Source organism: Sapajus apella, unplaced genomic scaffold, assembly GCF_009761245.1.
Source record: "Sapajus apella isolate SASKATOON/1434 unplaced genomic scaffold, GSC_monkey_1.0 scaffold2, whole genome shotgun sequence".
NCBI lineage: Eukaryota > Metazoa > Chordata > Mammalia > Primates > Cebidae > Sapajus > Sapajus apella.
The window spans coordinates 34,106,655-34,125,603 of NW_022436942.1; the positions used below are offsets into that span (position 1 = coordinate 34,106,655).

Consider the following 18,949-nt stretch of genomic DNA (forward strand, 5'->3'; position numbering starts at 1 on the left):
CACTTCACTAATTAAAACATTTCATAACAGAAAGCAACTTGGAAAACAGAAATCTCAGCTCCAGGGCAAAAGCAAACACTTGAGGATGAAGGTGGGCCAGAATCAAAGGCCAAAAGCAGGTTAAGTGCTAGGTGGTAATGGAGTCATGGGGAGGGGAGACTTCAAAACTATGCAGAATGTTGGTTAATGGCTAGAACTTTGGGAGACCTCGCAGGTAACCACAGGGCAAGCAGTCCATTCACAAAGTGGGTACATGTTGATTCCTTCTGTGAGTCTTTGAGGATGCTTGCAGAAGGTCACAGCTCAGGCGGTGCTGGGGGATGAGCTGTGCTATTTCTGCCTGCTCTTCTTGGGGGAAAGGGCTTGGAGCATAAAACTCTGGCATCAAGGCACGCCTAAGGCTAGCAGGGCTAGGAGTGGAGACAGATCTCAGGCCCAAAAACTCAGGGGAAGAGGAAAAGGAACTCTGCCCAGGAATCTTGGTTGGGGAGGAGGAGGGACTTGTGCCAGGAGACCTACTTGAGGAGGGGGAGGAGGAGGGGGAGCTCTCATCCCACTGCTGAGGGATGGGAAGGAAGTACCTCCCAGGGGGTGAGGGTGAGGAGGCACGCATATGGACTGCATGCCAAACAGGTGGGGAAGGACTGCTTGGCACCTCAGGATCAGGAGGGCCTGAGCTGCTCTGAAAGGCAAGCCTTCGTAAGCCAGCCCCACAGGAAGGATTCTCATTAGCTGGCCCAGACAGAGAGAGGCGGCTGAGAAGGGCTGAACTTCGCCGGGTGGAATGGCTCCGGCTCCGGCTCTGGAGGCCAGTACCTGGCATCATGCTGGTGCTGCAACAAGCTGGGGTTGACCTTGCTGTGCGGCCGCGAAGGGTACGTCCTCGCGGAGGACTTGGCCCGGATGTGCGGCCTCAGAGGGCAGGGCCTGACCCGGAAGCAACTCTGAGGAAAGCGTGGCTGCAGTGATTAGGGCCTTGCGCAGATGCACAGCCTGGGGGAGCAGGGCTTGGCACAGGTGCACGGCCTCGGCGAGCAGGGTCAAGCACAGATGCATGGCCTTGGCGAGCAGGGTCTGGTGCAGATGTACGGCCTCCATGAGCAGCGTTTGGCGCAGATTCAGGGCTTAGGAGAGCAGGGTCTAGATGAATGGCACCTGGTGGAAAAACAAGGCCTGGCGGGGCGGTGCAGCGTCGGAAGACAGGGCCTGGGCCAGATGCACGTCTGTGGAGAGCAGAGGCTGGCAGGGCGATGTGGCTTTGGCTAGCAGGCTTTGCCTCAGAGGCAAGGCTTAGGAGTGCAGGGCCTGGCTGGGTTGCCTGACTCGAAGTAGAAGCCTGGGAACGGCGACGGCTACTGGGCTGGGACCCTGGAGAAGATGGCGGCAAAAGCCCAGGTAACAGACGCTGCCTTGGAGGCTTCTGAGCCCAGGCAGCCTGGTCGCGGCAGGGCTGCTTCCTACGACATTTGTTCCAGGGGCTCTTGGTCCCGGCGGGGTGCTCGTCAGCGTGGCCAATGGCCTTTGGGGGTGGCTCCACAGCAGCCCGGCTGCCCCCCTCAAGCACCTCACATCCAAGGTCTTCTTGAGGACTGCAGCAGGCCTGGAGGTCAGAATGCCTCTCCGCACGAACAGCCATGATGGGCAGCCCCGGGTTCTCATCGGTGGTGAAAATGGCGGCACCGGGGGTAGCTGCAGCAAAAGAACTGACTCTGCTGCTGCTCAGGGCGACGCCGCCCAAGGGAGACGCGTGGCTGGAGACCGTGGGAACGGAGGCAGCAGGATCTTGATTCCCAGTCCTGCCGGCATACCCTGAGGCAGGGGCGGCTTTGTTGTTTGGTCCTCCCAGTACCTTGTCCTCCTGGTGCTTCTGCTCCGTTTCCATGTTGGACTGGGTGACCGTAATGCCAAGTTCTCCCCTAGAAAGCAAGGAGCGCGGCTGTTACTCCTTGTACGTTTTCTGCATGGCCACCTACGGCGAGGGGGACCCCACCAACAGTGCCCAGGACTTCTACGATTGGTTCCAGGAAACGGACGTGGATCTCTCTGGGGTCAAGTTCGAGGTATTTGGTCTTGGGAACAAGACCTATGAGCACTTCAATGCCATGAGCAAGTACGTGGACAAGCGGCTGGAGCAGCTGGGCGCCCAGCACATCTTTGAGCTGGGCTTGGGCGACGACGATGGGAACTTGGAAGTGGACTTAATCCCCTGGCGAGAGCATTTCTGGCCAGCCGTGTGCGAGCACTTTGGGGTGGAAGCTACTGGTGAGGAATCCAGCATTCGCCAGTATGAGGTTGTGGTCCACAGTGACATAGACGCGGCCAAGGTGTACGTGGGGGAGACTGGCTGGCTGAAGAGCCACGGGAACCAGAAGACCCCCTTTGATGCCAAGAATCCGTTCCTGGCTGTAGTCACCACCAACCGGAAGCTGAACCGGGGAACCGAGCACCACCTCATGCACCTGGAATTGGTCATCTCGGACTCCAAAATCAGGTATGAATCTGTGCACCACATGGCCGTGTACATTTTTTTTTTTTTCTCACGAGGAAAATGATGATCCTCCCACCCCAGCCAAAATAATTCACACACACTTCAGGTGATCTCTGCTGGAAAGCAAGGCCTCTAGAGAGGATATCACTTTTAAGGTCTCATCAGTCAGTTGCACCTGAGAGTGAATAAGTTTATCAGATTCTTCCTGAGAACTGGTTTTTCAGAGAAAGGGTAAGTGGTTGCACATAAAAAGGCGCTTAGCTCCTGGCCAGAGCAGGCCAGGGAAGGGAGGGGAGAACAAAGCAGAGAGACGGGGCACGTGGAAGATACACGGCAGCTCCTTCCCAGTCTGGCCAAAGGGCCTCGATGGCTGGGCACAGGTCCCAGGGACCAAGATAGGTGGGCCCAGGCCTCGGTGATGGAGACATTATAGACACTCAGAGGCACTTGCTGCAAGCCAATGAGACAGGTGACTCCGGAGTTCTTGAAGACGCCCTGCCCCATTCTGGATGGGAACAGGAAGGAGCAGATGCTTCTGGCCAGGACATAGGCCCCATAGTGCTGATGTGCACCTGTGCTGTGTCCTGGGCAGAGGACTGCAGTGTAGTGACACAATCATAGCTCACTGCAACCTTGAACTCCTGGGTTCAAGTGATTTTCCTGCCCCAGTCTCCCTGTCAGCTGGGACTACATACGTGTACCACCATGCTTGCCTTTTTTTTTTTTTTTTTTTTTTTTTTTAAATAAGTCCTCACTATGTTGCCCAAGTTGTTCTCAAAATCCTGGCCTCAAGCAGTTTCCTCACCTCAGCCTCCCAAAACGTTGGGATTACAGGCATGAGACACCACACCTATCCTGGAGTAGCACTTTTACTTTCCAACAAGAATTTTCCCTTTGCATTCACAACTTGACTGCTTTGACAAGAAGCCTAACTTTCAGCCCATCCTGACTTTCAACATGCCTTCCTCACTAAGCTTAGTCATTTCTAGCTTTTGATTTAAAGTGACAGCCATGTGGCTCTTCCTTTCACTTGAACAGAGTCATTGTAGAGTTATTAATTGCCCCCCCTTTTTTAAAATTGTTGTTTTAATATTTGCTACTACCACCAAGATCTGCACCTGCCGTGGTTCTACTCAGGTCCATGTTCTATTAAGGGTCACTGCAGTGGCCCTTCTACTCATCTTGGTATAGCATCTTTAAGCTTGGGAGGCCTGGGCACTATTCCGCCCTTCCTGCTCTAGTCCCTCTATCAGCAATGGCTGCATATTGGCTCAACTTCTCAGCATCCATTTTCAGGGGCAGTGGAGTATTCAGATGAGTTGTTACACATTCCTTAGTGGATTCTGACTTCCATGGTCACTATACTTTTGTATAATCAACTATCTTAATTCAGTATTGTTGTGTCACAGGGAATAGGGAAACCTGAAGTTAAGGAAAGACATGGAGCAATCTAGTCTGTGAGCAATCAGAACACACACAACATTTATCAATTAAGTTTGCTGCCTTATATGGGCATGTTTTGTGGTGCCACAAAACTATTAAAATAGTAACATCAAAATCACTGATCACAAATCACCATAACAGATAAAATGGCAATGGAAGTTTAAAATATTATAAGAATTACCAAAATGCAAAGACCTATGAACTTGTTTGAGTCATGGTTGTCAAAAACCTTCAATTTGTTAAATATGCAATATGTGCATGGTGAAATAAAGCAAAGCACAATAAAAACAAATATGCCTGTATACACTATGTATATCCCCACATATAATATGCATCTATATATAATAAATGTACATATGTGTTATATACCTACAAATATACATGGTGAATATATATCCCTGAATTGCCAAATCTGTTTTCACATCATTGTGAACCCTCATAAACATGCCCAGCAGGGAGTCATGGTGGCTGTGTAGACCCAGAAACAGAGTTCATTAAAAACAACTGTTCCATTTGCAAATAATACTGGGTCATAAGACAAATAAATAATAACAACCTGCCCATATTTAAAATTTTGACATCTTCTCATGGATTTTTTTTTAATTTTTATTTTTAAAATTCATTGCATTAAATATTATTTACCTTGATTACTGAGTTTTTGGCACCTCTCCTAAAAAATTAACTCATTTATTTTAAAATTATTGTCATTGTATATATTTATGGGGTACAACATGATTTTTTCGTACATGTATACCTAATGGAATAGTTACATCAAAGCAAATAACATATTCTTCACCTTATAAACATCATTTCTGTGGTTAGAACATTTAAAATCTACTTTCTTAGCACTTTTCAAGTATGTAGCACATTATTATTAACTATAGTCACTCTGCTCTATAACAAAATAAATGTCCAGAACTTAATCATTTTGTTTAACTGAATCTTTGTGTATTTTGACCAATCCCTCTTTGCCCTCAGCCCCGGTAACCATATCCTACTCTTTTGAGTTCAACTTTTTCATATTCTACGTAAAAGTGAGATCATAGAGTATTTTTTTTTCTGTGCCTAGCTTATTTTACTTAGCATAATATCCTCCAGTTCCATCCATAGTATCTCAAATAGCAAGATTCAATTTGTTCTAATGCTGAATCTGTTCCATTTTTTGTACACATCCCATTTTCTTTATCCATTTTATCCATAAGGAGATACTTAGTTACTTGCCATATCTTGGCTATGAATTAATAATAATTTGCTGTTATAAATAATTCTGCAATGAACATGAGGCTGTATATACCTCTGTGACATAACTGATTTCATTTTCTTGGGATACATACCCAGAAGTGGAATTGCTAGATTATGTGGTAGTTCTATTTTTAATTTATGAGAAACCTCCATACTGCTTTTCATAATGGCTGAACTAATTTACATTCCCACAAACAGTGTGCAAGGGTTCCCCTTTCTCTACATCCTTGCCAATATTTTTGTATTTTAATAAATGCTTTTCTCACAGGTGTGAAGTGGTATCTCATTATGGTTTTAATTTGCATTCCCCTGATGATTAGTGATGTGGAACATTTTTTCATAAACCTATTGGCCTTTTGATTCTCTTCTTTTGAAAAATATTTATTCAGGTTCTGTGCCAATTTTTTAATCAGTTTGTTTTCTTGCTATTGAGTTATTTGAGTTCTTTATATATTTTTATATTAACCCTTTATCAGATATATGGTTGATATCATTAGAATATTTGTCCCCATCCAAATATCATATTGATATGTAGTCCCCAATGTTGGAGTTGGACCCTGGTGGCAGGTGTTTGGATCATTGGGCAGAATCTCTTATGAATGGCTTGGGCTATCCTTTTGGTGATAAGTGAGCTCTAGCTCTGAGTTCAGATGAGATCTAGTCATTTAAAAGTGTGCAACAGCTCCTGGCCACTCTTTTTCTCACTTGCTACTGCCTTTAGTTGTTCCTGCTCCTTTGCCTTCCACCATGATTGTATGCTTCCTGAGGCCTCCCCAGAGGCCAGCCAGATACCAGCACCAGACTTCCTATAAAGCTTGCAGAACTGTGAGCCAATTAAATCCCCTTTCTTTATAAATTACCCAGTCTCAGATATTTCTTTAGAGCAATGCAAACTAATACAATGGTTTACAAATACTTTCCCCTCTTATGCAGGTTATCTCATTAATAGGTTGTTGATTGTTTCCTTTGCTGCACAGAAGCTCTTTAGTTTGATATAATCCCATTGTTTTAATTTTCCTTTTGTTGTCTGTGCTTTTATGAACATATTCAATAAATCTTTGCCAAGACCAAAATCATGGAGATTTTCCTCTACATTTTTGTCTGGAATTTTTATAATTTTAGGTCTTACATTTTTTAATTGATTTTTTATATGGGGTGAGTTTCATCCTTTTGCATGTGGTTATCTAGTTTACCCACCACCATTTATTAAAGAGACTGTTCTTTCCCCATTGTATGTTGTTGGCACTTTATCAGAGATCAGTTGACCTTAGAATGTGGGTTTACTTCTGGGTTCTCAATTCTTTTCTATTTGTCTGTTTTTGTGCCACTACCATGTTGTTTTGATTATTATAGCTTTCTAGTTGATTTTGAGATCAGTTGGTGTGATATCTCCAGCTTTGTTTTTTTGGAAAACATTTTTGAGCATGGAGGGTCTTTTCTGGCTCCATAGAAATTTTAGAATTGCTCTTTCTATTTCTGCCCAAAAGTGATACTGGGACTTTTTTGGATTGCACTGAACTTAGAGGTCACTTTGGGTTTCATAAAAATTTTTGCACTAGATTTAAGTGCTTCACCTTCCTTACCTTCATCTTGGCCCTAATAAGTTATATACTGCTCTGTGCCTTCGTTTCTCCACCTAAAACTGCATCGTTTCTTATAAAGCACTTAGAACAGTATCTGCCGGCACACGTTAAGTACATAAAAGATGTTATTGTTATTATTATCATTGCCATTAACCTTTTTATCTTACATATACTATAGTTTTTAGAAAATATAATTTTTCTAAGTAATATCTTCCTGGACATCTACATCCACTAGAGAAATGGCTTGAGGTAGTGTGAACCACAAAGCAAAGATTAGGATTTCACTGGTTTAATAAGAAAATATACCCATTCTTAACATGTCATTATCATGGCTAAGAAACAGATTTTAGAATATTTGATTTTCATTAAGGCTCCTTAGCCATAGAGCCTGGCAATAATCAGTTTCTCCTTTTGATAACATTCTTTGAATTTGTTCCTTTTCAATATTCTTAAAGAATATGTTGACTCAATTATTATTTCTATGATGTAAAGATGCTGGAGAAAGGGGTGTGAAAGCAAGAAAATGACAGACTGAAAGAAGGTAGTCAAGGTCTGGTGCTTCTTCTAAGCAAGAAGCACCTAACTACCCCTTGCTCCCCCTGGGAGCCCAGCTTAGTGATGTCAGAGCCTGACCATGCCTCTATGATAGGAATTAGAATTCAAGTCCCTTCCCTATTGGGAAAACAGGCTCTCTGTACTTGTGATTATCAGCATGACAGGAACACTTTGTGTTATGTCAATAAGATGTTATTTTTCCAACAGCTTCAACAGGGAAATATATTATTCTTAAAAACTTAGACGTAAATGAAAGTGCTATTTATGTTTTCTGGCAGACCTTATTTCTCTATTTATTTGCACTTTGAGTAGCAGAGTTCCCTTTCATGAATATTCTAATCAGATTGAAGATATCATCCATAGCAGAGAGTTCCCACAAATGGAAGTATCAGGTATAGCAGAGCAACAAATATCTGCCTTTGGCACCAGGTAAAAGTTCTGTTTTTCACCAGTAGTTCCAATGCATCTTGGGTACTCATATCAAGAACCTCAGACAATTTTAAACAGAGAAGAGGTGTCATGTTTTGCCTCCACATTTGCTGTTATATCAGGCTGAGTTTCATAGTTTCTGGCTGTTCTCTCAGTAATTAGTTCATTTAAATATATGAAAAATGTAAATTAGGATTCTACTGTTTCTAAAAGAATGAGCTAACTTTGTGAATGACTGACTAAATGAATGATCCACTGACAGAAAGAGTACAAAATATCTGACATGTTTTCTTATTTTTGACACCCCCCCCCCAGTTAATCTTCCATGCCAATAAAACTTGCTCAGTGAAAAAGACAGTTTTTTTCACTGGTAAAAATAAAATTAACCTAAAATGTCACTGGAACATTTTTGAACTGGGGAAAGCATGCCAGCTTGAAGAAACTTTTTTCTGTCGAATATTTGGTTAGGAGAAATGACAGAACCAGCCAATACTGAAAAGTTCCACATTTAAAAATAATAGAATAAATGTTCTAAAAATATGAAAGTGTATCAGTTACCTTTAAATAATCATTAAACAATTAGCCATTTATATTACAGTCACTCAGTACAGATCTTAAAGAATATACGCCCTATTGATAATGCTTAATACTGTTTCTTGGACTGTGGCAGATAATGACTTGAGATTTCAAAGCATAAGAAATTCTATAGAAGACTATACATGTTTTATCTTCCTTACTCATTTAAGGTAAAAAGAAAAAATGTACACACTGCTTTCCATGTGACCAAAATACACTTTGAGGATTCGGTGATAATTATATCATAATTATGTCCTCATTTGAACTGTAGTCCAAAGGAAGGGACATCTAGGCCATCACAGGGCCACTGAATAAGTGCTGTGTTAGACCTAAGGAAAACCTAGCCTTGGAATGAGAAGATAAGGAAAGCTTTTTTGGTATATGTGGTGTCTAGAAGAATCATAACAAATGAGGAGTTAATTATAATTCTTCATAAGTAGATAAGAATATCCTTAAAAATTTCAAACTGTGTAAAATATGCCAAATTGTGGTACCTGTTATAATTAACAGATCCTTTTAAGAAAAATGAATCCAAACCACTTCTCTATGTTACAGTTTGTGACTGAAGGGTAACCATTTCTTGGGCTCTTACCTTGTCACCTGCCTAGCCTTAAAGGTTGACCTCTATAATAGCAATATAATAAGTAAATCATATTAGTGCTCTTTAAAAAAGTAAAAGATTGAAAGTTTTGGCTGAAGTCCAAAGAATGCCTTGAGAATGTCAGAGGTAGATAGAAGATACAGATAATTTGAGGTTCTAAGGAAACAGGTAATGGCAGTAGACTCTCCCTGTAGATACCATGTTGAAGATGTGGCAGTCAAGAGTAATAGGGAAGTAACTACATTAGAGGAAGAGAAGCAGATTGGAAAAACAATTCCTAAGCCAAAGGCATAAAAAAGGAAGAAAAATCCTGGTTCCAAGATCTTAGCTATGGGTCTAGTTTCAGCCTCCATAAGACCTCTCCCTTTAAATCTTTCACATTTCTTGAATCCCTGCCTTTCTTACTGATCACTGAAGTAGTTTTCCATCATTTAAAATAATATGTGTGTCTGTCCCTAGCAGTCAAATAGAACTAACTGCAACAGAAGTTATCAATCTTGTTTATAGTCCACAGAAAAATGTTTTAAGATCCCAAAATTATTCATAACAATTTAGTAAAAATACTTCTCAAGGAAGAGAGGGGAACATTAAACCAGTAAATATGTGGGACAAGACTACGTAACTTAAATATTAAGTAAAATTATTGGTATTCAATTGTATTTATAAAGAGAAGAGGAAACACGTCTCTTGCTAACATCCTGCTGTGCACACTGACATTTAAATGGATGTGGAAGAGCCGCGTGTCTGCATTGAGTTCCTGCTCACTAATCAAAACCGCTGTGCATCACCTCAGAAAATGGCTCTGCAGTCCTTCAGGCCAATCTACATAACTTTATCAGTTTTCACGGTTAAGTGACTCAGAGCAGATCCTTTCCCTAGTCATTTTAGAGTCTTCATTGAGTTTCTCTTTTTAGTAGACATAGTCAGGCCCACTCTGTGATGCTTCATTATTCAGTATAAGAAAACAGTGATCAAGCAACTCATGTGTTGGGCCTCTCCATAGGCTATCTTATTTAATCTTAACAGTTTCTCGGTGAACTTAGGTTACCCTTTCTCAGCAGATAAGAATACTGAGATCAGAAATTTGCCCAAAGGTCACACCATTGGGATTTGAGCTCAAGTTTGTCTGACTCCAGATCACCTATTACATGCCGTCATCCAAACCCATGAAGATATTTTCTGTTCTCACTCTTGGTTTGACCCCCAACTGAATATTTTACCTGAAACACTAGAGACAAGGGCACCAAGAACTTCAGATGCCACAGAGGTTCAGACGGGTACAACCATGATACTGAAGAAGAAACAGTTAAAAAACAGACTAGATAATGGCTAACTGTTCTCAGTAGACTCTTCTGGTATGATTTGTCTATTGTTTTTTATAGAAATTCTCATCTAAGAAGTTAATATTCATAATCTAACAGAAGTCATTGGCCAGTCACAAGTTAAAAAACGCATATCTTACTTAACATTCAGCCTTTTCCTTTCCTTTTTTAAGTAGAGGGGAAAAAGAATAGGGAAGTTTTTCTCCTCCACTTTTCCCATTTTACATGGACAATATCCTTATGTTTGTTTCTCATTATCCACAAAGTTGGGCTGGGGGCAGCCAGGGGCGAGATGATTAATCTTGTTCCAGCCTATCTTGAAATCCCACTGTTCTAGTTAGTTATTGCTGTGTAAAAAAAGTTTCAAAGCTTAGTTACATTTTTTTAAAAATCCACTTTATTAGGCTTACAATTCTGTGGGTCAAGAATTTTGTCAGGGTTCAGTGAAGACGGCTTGTCTTTGTGCTGTGATGTCTGGGCTTCAGCCAGGGTAGTTCAGTTGTCAGAATATGGTGGAAAACCATGTGTCTTGGACTCAATACTCTTCCATGTGGCATCTGCTGGGTCTGGAATGTCCAGAATGGCTTCTTTACATTCGTAACTAATGTCTAGACTTGGATGTCAAAACAACTGGCAGTTAATCAGTATTGTTTTCTCTAAAAAAAAATGATCATCCTCACATTTCACATGGCTGTTTTGGATTTCCTCATAGCATGGAGGTCTCAGGGTGGTCAGACTGCTGATGTGGTATCACTTTTCAAGAGACAAGAAGTAAAATCTAGTAAGTTCTTAAGGTCTGAGTGCAAAAATGCGTGAGGTATCATTTCTTTTTCCTGTTAGGCAAAGCAGTCACAGAACACACTCAGGTACGAAGAGAGATCCCATGGACTATACCTCTCACTGGGAGGGACATAAAAAATGCATCTACCACACCTTATCTCCTGCATCTTTCCTCTCCATTCCACCTGTGTCACTATTAGCATGAAGTCTTTATTTAATGAATACTGTTAATTATTTTTTAAAGACCTACTCTGTGCTACCTACTGTGCTTATGTAATAAGGAAGCAAATAACATGCATAATAGTGGTTCTACTCCCTACTAACTTGCTGTGAAAAAAAAAAAAACTTAGTAACTAAGCAATTCAATTCTTCTCTGATCCATTTTTGTCAGTTGTAATAAATGTATGTCACAGAGATGTTTTGACCATCAACGTGAAATAAGACAGGTAAATTGCCTAACACAGTACCTGAAACAGACAGTGAAGAGTCAAATTTCCCTTTCCTCAATTAAGATAATTGTGGTTAATGTATGTAGTTTAGATATGCATGTAAGTGTTTTAAGGGAAGAGAAAAAATGAAAGTAAAATTCTATTCTGTCAATGCCAGTAGCATAACAGAAATAGAGTATTTCATGCTCCATTCCTGGGAATAGTGGAGTAGTGATGGATTGGTTTATTTTGGGACATTGAGAACCTAGCAAGTCTACCATCATTTAACAGGGGAAACAAAGAAGCAACTTGGGAAAATTACTCAAATAGTAATAATTAGTTAGGCCTAATGCACTGCTTTGTCCTATACATGGTTCTCTTCTCATTTATGGAAGTCTTATATTATAGCAATGTTTGATCATAAATGAGTACAAACATTTAAACATTTTTACACAATATTATTACCATTTAAAAAATAAGGCTTCCATTAAATTCACTTTTGTTTTACATTCTATATACTTATCATAGCATTTTGCACACTGTAAGTACTCAATAATTAATTGATCAAACAAATCAAGGGGTAATAGTAACAGTAGAGAATAATATAGGGATTTTGAATTTTTAGTATATGTTCAGTACAATGCTTGTTCCTTTTAACAATAGGTACTATAATGTAACCAAGTTAATTAATATTTTAAAAATTTAGGTGTATTAGAAATTTCTCTCTTAAAGGGAAAAAAGAGGTTAAATCTAGACATGTCTAAACAGAGGTCAGTTGACAATATGCTAGGAATATTAAGAAGGAATCCCTTCCATTGTTGGGCATGCACTAGCTGTAATTATATACAAAAATAACAATGCATTAAGTGCTGGAAAAATAATCCTGGCTTGTAAATATCTAAAATAAATTACGTGAAAAATTATCCTTTTATTTAACTAAAACGTAGTTGACTTATCAAAAACAAGATGATTAATGTACAAGAAACTGCTAAAAGCCTTGAAATAACTATATTCCAATTACAGAAATATGATCATGACTTTAAAATACAAATAGAGTTGCATATAATCAAAGGATGTTATGGCAGTGTTTTCTATTTGAATCCACATTTTCAGAAACCAGGTCAACTGTGCCTAGGAGCTTTTCTATTAAGTCCAAAGGAACTTACTTAAATCTGTCATTGTTAGTTTTCATTAGTGAAAAATGCCTTAATCTGCTGTTCACTTACCTTTAGATAAACTATCCACATGCTGCCAAAACTATATATATTGAAATTTATATATATAGAAATATCTATAATCCTAAACAGAAGATTAATGTACACCTTTGAAAAACAATAACAAAATGGAAACAAAAGTTTATGAAACATTTTATGTGACCATGATACCTAACAAATCAAACACTATGATTACTAAGTGCAAACTCCATTTAATAATACAAGAAAAGTGTCTTTTATTGATAATACACATAATTTGGTTTCCTTGGCTATATAGAACAAAATTCAACCATTATACTCCCTTCTAGACATCAAGAAGAAAAATAATGTGGCCTGAAATTGATTCCTGAAAGGCAAAAGGGAAACCTAACATCTGAATGAACAACAAAAAAATTAAAATAAAAAATGTATAAACATTGGTGTTATAACAAAGATGGACTGAATTGTGAGCCACTATCCACTTAGTGGCTAAAACCATTTGAACCCTATGTTCTTAAAATGGAGACAATCATTCCACTGAATTGCAAGCTAATTTAGAGATTATAATGTAATAAAATAAGTGAGATATAACTATGTAAAATATTGATTATGTTGTTGGAAAAACTAGACCAATATATGTAAAAAAATTTTTAAATGTAGAATAGTTTGTTATTCAGTGCTAAACTATCTGGTACAGATTTTAGGTGTCTAGAAATTCAAGGAAAGGAAGGATTAATGTAGCATAACATGATTTTTCAAGACTGCAGAGGTTTGAACACTGAGTCCTAAAGGATAATTAGGATTTGGAAAGGAAGAAAGATTAAAAGAAATGCTTTTATGCATTTTCTCGATGGAAAGACTATATGGGAAAAAAAGAAGGTAAATAATTTTATTGTGTACAATGTGTTGGTTTTCTTATCAGTAAACTAGCAATCAATTGAATAAAATTGTTTTGAAAATTTAAAGTAATAATGTGCATAAAGAATTCATATTAAGCCTGACACATTAGCTGAAGAACTTAAATAAAATACTTTTTAAACGTACACCTATAAACTTAAAAAGGAAAGCTTAACAAGAGTTTGTCAGTTAAAAATTAAATTAATACACGCAAACAGAGTTAACTGATTGCTACACACTGAAAAAGCAAATATGTGTTCTATTAGGTAGCTTAGTTTCTGTTCCTGGAAGTGACAGAAACTATTTGGTTACTTATTAAGGGGAATAGGAAGCAATTTCTTACTGTGTGGAAGTTGATGAGATGAATTCCTACTAACTCTTCTTTCAATTTTTCATTCTTCAAGTTAGCATGGCTCTATAATGGATTAACTTGAGGTTTCTGAAAAAGATGAACCATCCTTTATCTCTAGACTATAATAAGAAAACTGTAATTCTTATTGTTATGAACTTCCTCAGAAACTTGCAAATTTTTTGCTGAACTTTGACTATGTGTGTATATGCATGTGTAGGAGTGAGTGTGTGAGTTGTGGTTTTTTTAAGAATACTGATTGTCTGAATGGGCTGAATATACTTTTCGCAGAAAGAAATTTACTAACTTTATTTTTATACTTACAAAAGAGAAGTTTTTCCAATAAAAGCTTAGTGTATATTATTATAGTGTCAAGTAATTAATAATCCACTATGGAAAAGATCTTAAACAATACTTTTGTTAAATTAATTTGAAATGTATATAAAAAGAATGTTCTAGACTAAAAAAATCTACATTTTTTTTCTTTAAAGGGCCAGATGGTAAATATTTTAGGCTCTGTGGGCCATATGGGCTCTGTTGCAGCTACTGAACTCAGCCATAGCCAGTTGTAGAAAACACACAGATGAATGGGTATAGTAATGTTACAATAAAGCCTTACTTACAAAAGCAGGTTATAAACAGGACGAATTTGGTACACAAGCCTTAGTTAAGCAACTCCTGTTCTAGGAGCACAGTTGAAAATATTTCTTACATAAATTAAATGGCTTCTCAGCTTCATAGTTTTAAAAGTTGTCTACAAAATCCCCAAGGATTTTTGAGGAGAGGTGTTCTCTTTAGACACTTGCATACCAAGGCCGCAGGGTTATTTCTGTGATAAGCTAAGACTCCATTTTTAGAAGTAAATGCTTATCTAAGTCTGCAGAAACTTCTTTAGAAACATGACTCTCACAATTAGACAACATGAAGAAAGAAAAACACAGCTGGATAAGATACTCTGGACTAGTAATCAATAGAATTGCTGGTTATATCCTGTGAGGACAATAGATCTTAATTTAGTTTCATTCTCTTTTCCTCTTTTCACACTATATAGTATATATTAAATATGTCATTGCTCAGAATCACATAGTAGACATATATTTTTTGAGGATGATTTAATTGTTATAATTTAAACCTTTCATATGTCAAACAATCTTTAAAGCTCCCTTATCCTACATTTTTTTTGTCATGAGAATTTATAATATCTCTTTCTGTCCCTCCTGACAGAGAACCACAGGCTACCAGGATCTTAGTAAAAGCTTTCTCAGTGTGATGAGGTAGAATTTTTATTTGAACTAAAAATAAGGTCTCATTGAATAGAGCATATTGAATAGGATAAAGAAAATCTTTCTCTCACTTCTGGACAAGAAAAATATTTTAATGTTATATACTTCTGTCATTTGAAATTATATTATTGCATCTTAGAAATATATTAACCAATTGTCTGCTCTTGACACAAAGATTTTTTCCAATTATTTGCTATTTCTAATAATGTTATGATGAATATTTAAGAACGAATCTGTGAGTACTTAGGAAAATTCCTGGAAAATATGTCCAACTAGTATTTTGAGGTTTTTTTCTCAAAACTTTGGGTCAATCTGGGATATTATTGTTTTAATTAAATTTGCCATTTTGATATGCAATAGTAGTATAATTCAATGTTGTTTTAACCTATAGTTTATAAAGTTTAAACATTTTGATGTTTATTTGCCATTTGTATTTAATCATTTAAAATTTATTATTTCAACCAATATTTGTCATTGTCTACTTTTGCTAGATACATTAGAGGATATTTGAGAATACAAGATTTATGTCCTCTAAGAACTTAACTTATGATATATATGTGTCTGTCAATCAGTTAATGGACCTTTACTGAAGGTTTTCAAGGCACTGAGTATATAGAAATGAAGTAAACAGAAAAAGACTTTGTCCCAAAGAGAAAGGAGAAAGATATTAACTAAATATGTTAATTTATAATACATGTTTTAGATATTAATTATTTGAAAAAACAAAAGAAATAGGACAGAGACTTATAAGGAAGTTTAGAGGAGGAATCTTGTTTACTTACATGGGCCTAATGAGGTAGCATTGAAGTTAAGACCTCAGTGACAAAAGGAAAGTCATGGTGTTCAAATCTATCTGGAGGGTCTTTAAACCTGAAGTAAAAGCAGTTATAAAAGGTCGTGATATAGGAATGAATTCACTGTCCCAGAGGATCGAGAAAACAATCAATGAAGCTAGAGTATGAAGAATAAAGCTGTGAGTAGAGGGAAATGAAATCATGCAGGATCATGCAGGATTGTAAGCAGCCTCAACTTGATAGGCCTATAGTTATAATGATGTATTTGGGGAACAAGCAGATTTTCTTAATAACCAAAATGAGTGGTACATCTGTGATGAGACTGAAGAATGAAGGGAACCAATTTCCCTGAGAACAGATGTGACTGAGACACCTTTCTGAGGGGTTGGAGTTGATGAGAGTAAAGGTAGAGGTTCAAGTGGCATAAGAATTAGCTTATGGGTACAGAATATGAGCATCTTTGATCAGGTCTTCAAACAAAAGTTATGTAACCTTCAAATAATTCACAAAAGCAATAATCATCTGATGGTGATACCAGGACTCTCGTTTTGTGGTGAAAACATCTACAACCCTTAGTACCAAAAACAATTTAGGCTTTTCTTCATTCGTTATTTACTAAAAGTCACTGAAGCATTTAGCAGACAATGCTGAGTGCTAGAATTATAAAACGAAGAAGAGCTAATCCCCTTCCTCAAGAAATTTATTGTTGGATAGAAAGAGGCAGAATATATATTTTTAATTTGTATGTAGATTAAGTACAACTAATTATGTGTAATTTTGTAAAGTATTAATCACCTTTGTTTATTCTAAGATCAATGTTCTCAATTTTAGTATTTCAAAAACTCCAAAATACTGTGATTTTTACTAAGTCAGTACAGAATTCTGCATTGCATTCTGGGCTAGTTAATAGCATCAAGAAGCTAATGAAGTGTGTATTTATGAAAGGGACCTTTGTGCAATAGGAATTCTAAGACAAATCTTAAACACACCTGAATAAGGGCCTAGGTTCTTCAGCCCATTCCCTCTCCTTACAATGCAAATGTCCCCTTACGTTATTTAAGGATGGCTTGGTTGATCTCTATTCAGAGCAAACTAAGTAAAGTTGTTGGACTAAGTAAACGTATGTTGGACATGTCAGAAGTCATCAGGTTTTGTCATGCACTCATTTTATGACAGGTCCAGGCCACAGACACGAAGTTTGGCAAAAATCTTATAAATTATAGCTGTGCTGAAGCCTACAGCAATGATTCTTAACTCAGTCTCACCTTCCACATATTCTTGCAAAAATAAAAATGATACAGTGACATAACACAGGAATGTAAAATGCAGTTTCTTCAAAGTCTAAGTACCAAGCATCCAATAGTAGTCTTAGATTTTTTAAGAATCTGTTTTATTTTCCTTCCCAACAAACCTAAAACTGTCACTATCCATAGAAAACCATGTTATATTATGTAAATGCTTTTCTTTAACAGCCTTAATTTTGTAGTCCCAGCACAGTTTTTATTTCACAAATTTTTATCCCAAAAAGATGTGACACCAAGTCATTCTTTGTCTCATTATGAGTAATGATTTCATAATCTTGAGATTCTAAATGAAAATGTTTTGCATTATTTAGTCTAATTTGTAAGAGGGCAAGTAGGAAAGGACTATCATTATTCAGGAGACTAATTTATTTCTCTACACCACTAATTCAGAAAAATCTTTCTATGTTAACTGTTTAGGTCAACCAAGAGACTCTTTTCAGATGTTTGATTACAATGACACTAAAGATGTTAATATAAATCTAATCTCAACCTGGAAGAAAAATCTTTTTTGATAAAGGCCTTTAGGTTTTACCCTAGACAGTGTGACATAAGAATCTGTGTTTAACTGGTAGATTAAACTTTCACCCTTAGATAAGAATTTATGTTAATTTGTATAGCTTCATTTAAAAGATCATTATGGTTTGTTTGCAATTATAGTTTGCAAATAAAAAAACTCTAATTTTTTAGCTATTTTTAAAATTACCAGTTTTCTTCATCTTTTTAAATTATCAGTCATATATTTTAATTAAGCTTCAAAAATTATATATTCTTTCTATAAAAAGTATGCCAATAAATGACTAACTTTAGTCTACCAAGAAAGATGAATTTCTCTTTTCATCACCTATTGTTACAGGATGCCTTCTATAGACAAAGATTTTTAAATCATCCAGTTCCAAAACTCCTTAAGAAAAAAAGCATTTCAGTTAAAATAAACAATCTTTGAAATCTAGTACTGAAAGCACAGCTATTTAGTGAGTATTGTGTGAATAAATGTGAAATAATATAAGTAGTTCTAATTTTCCAGTATTGTTAACCAACAGCCTCCATTCTTCCATTCTTGATTTTGAGATAATGGCTTCCATATAAATAGTATCCTCAGTCAGGGGAACAGTTTAAATGGGTACAACAGTATTCTCATAAATGGCATTGAAGAGAACAAATTATGTGTTCATTCTGAAGGATTGTATGCCGAAACAATAGTATAGACTTGGATTTGATCTGCTTCAAAATGAAAAAAACCTTCCAAAGAAAAATACTTCCAAATAGCTTCACCTTTTTTGATGCAGCCACATAAATAAAAACAGTAGTATGGAAAACAATTTAATTTTAAAAAGAAAATAATTATTTTGCACTTTGGTTATGTTAGGGAAACTGCCACTTTGCTGGTAACAACCAACCTGGATAAAATATGAAACAGTGCTTTAAACATTCTGGAGAAAAGAGGAAACACATGAGGAAACCATGATACTCAGGCTGTCTTTCTGTCTAAAGCCACATTCTAGAATATAAGGCATACAATGGGAATCCAAGCAGAGCATGGTTGTATCACTAAATTTAGGATATACAGAATCAATTATGAGGAGGCTGAGGCAGCTATTGTGCAAAGTAGAGAAATGGAGAGGAGAGAAATGTGCAGAGAAGAAAGTTCCAGAAGTTTGCATAGGGGTTCCTTGAGTCTTTGA

General features: G+C 37.4%; 1 protein-coding gene across 1 annotated transcript; it reads right to left on the minus strand.

Annotated features, from left to right (window-relative positions):
* Positions 1-296: 296 nt before the first annotated feature.
* LOC116554820 (EZH inhibitory protein-like) lies at positions 297-1,963 on the minus strand. Its single transcript, XM_032282976.1, is given in 4 exon segments — positions 297-334; positions 337-912; positions 994-1,916; positions 1,953-1,963. Coding segments are annotated over 4 exon segments (1,548 nt in total).
* Between the last annotated feature and the right edge of the window lie 16,986 nt (positions 1,964-18,949).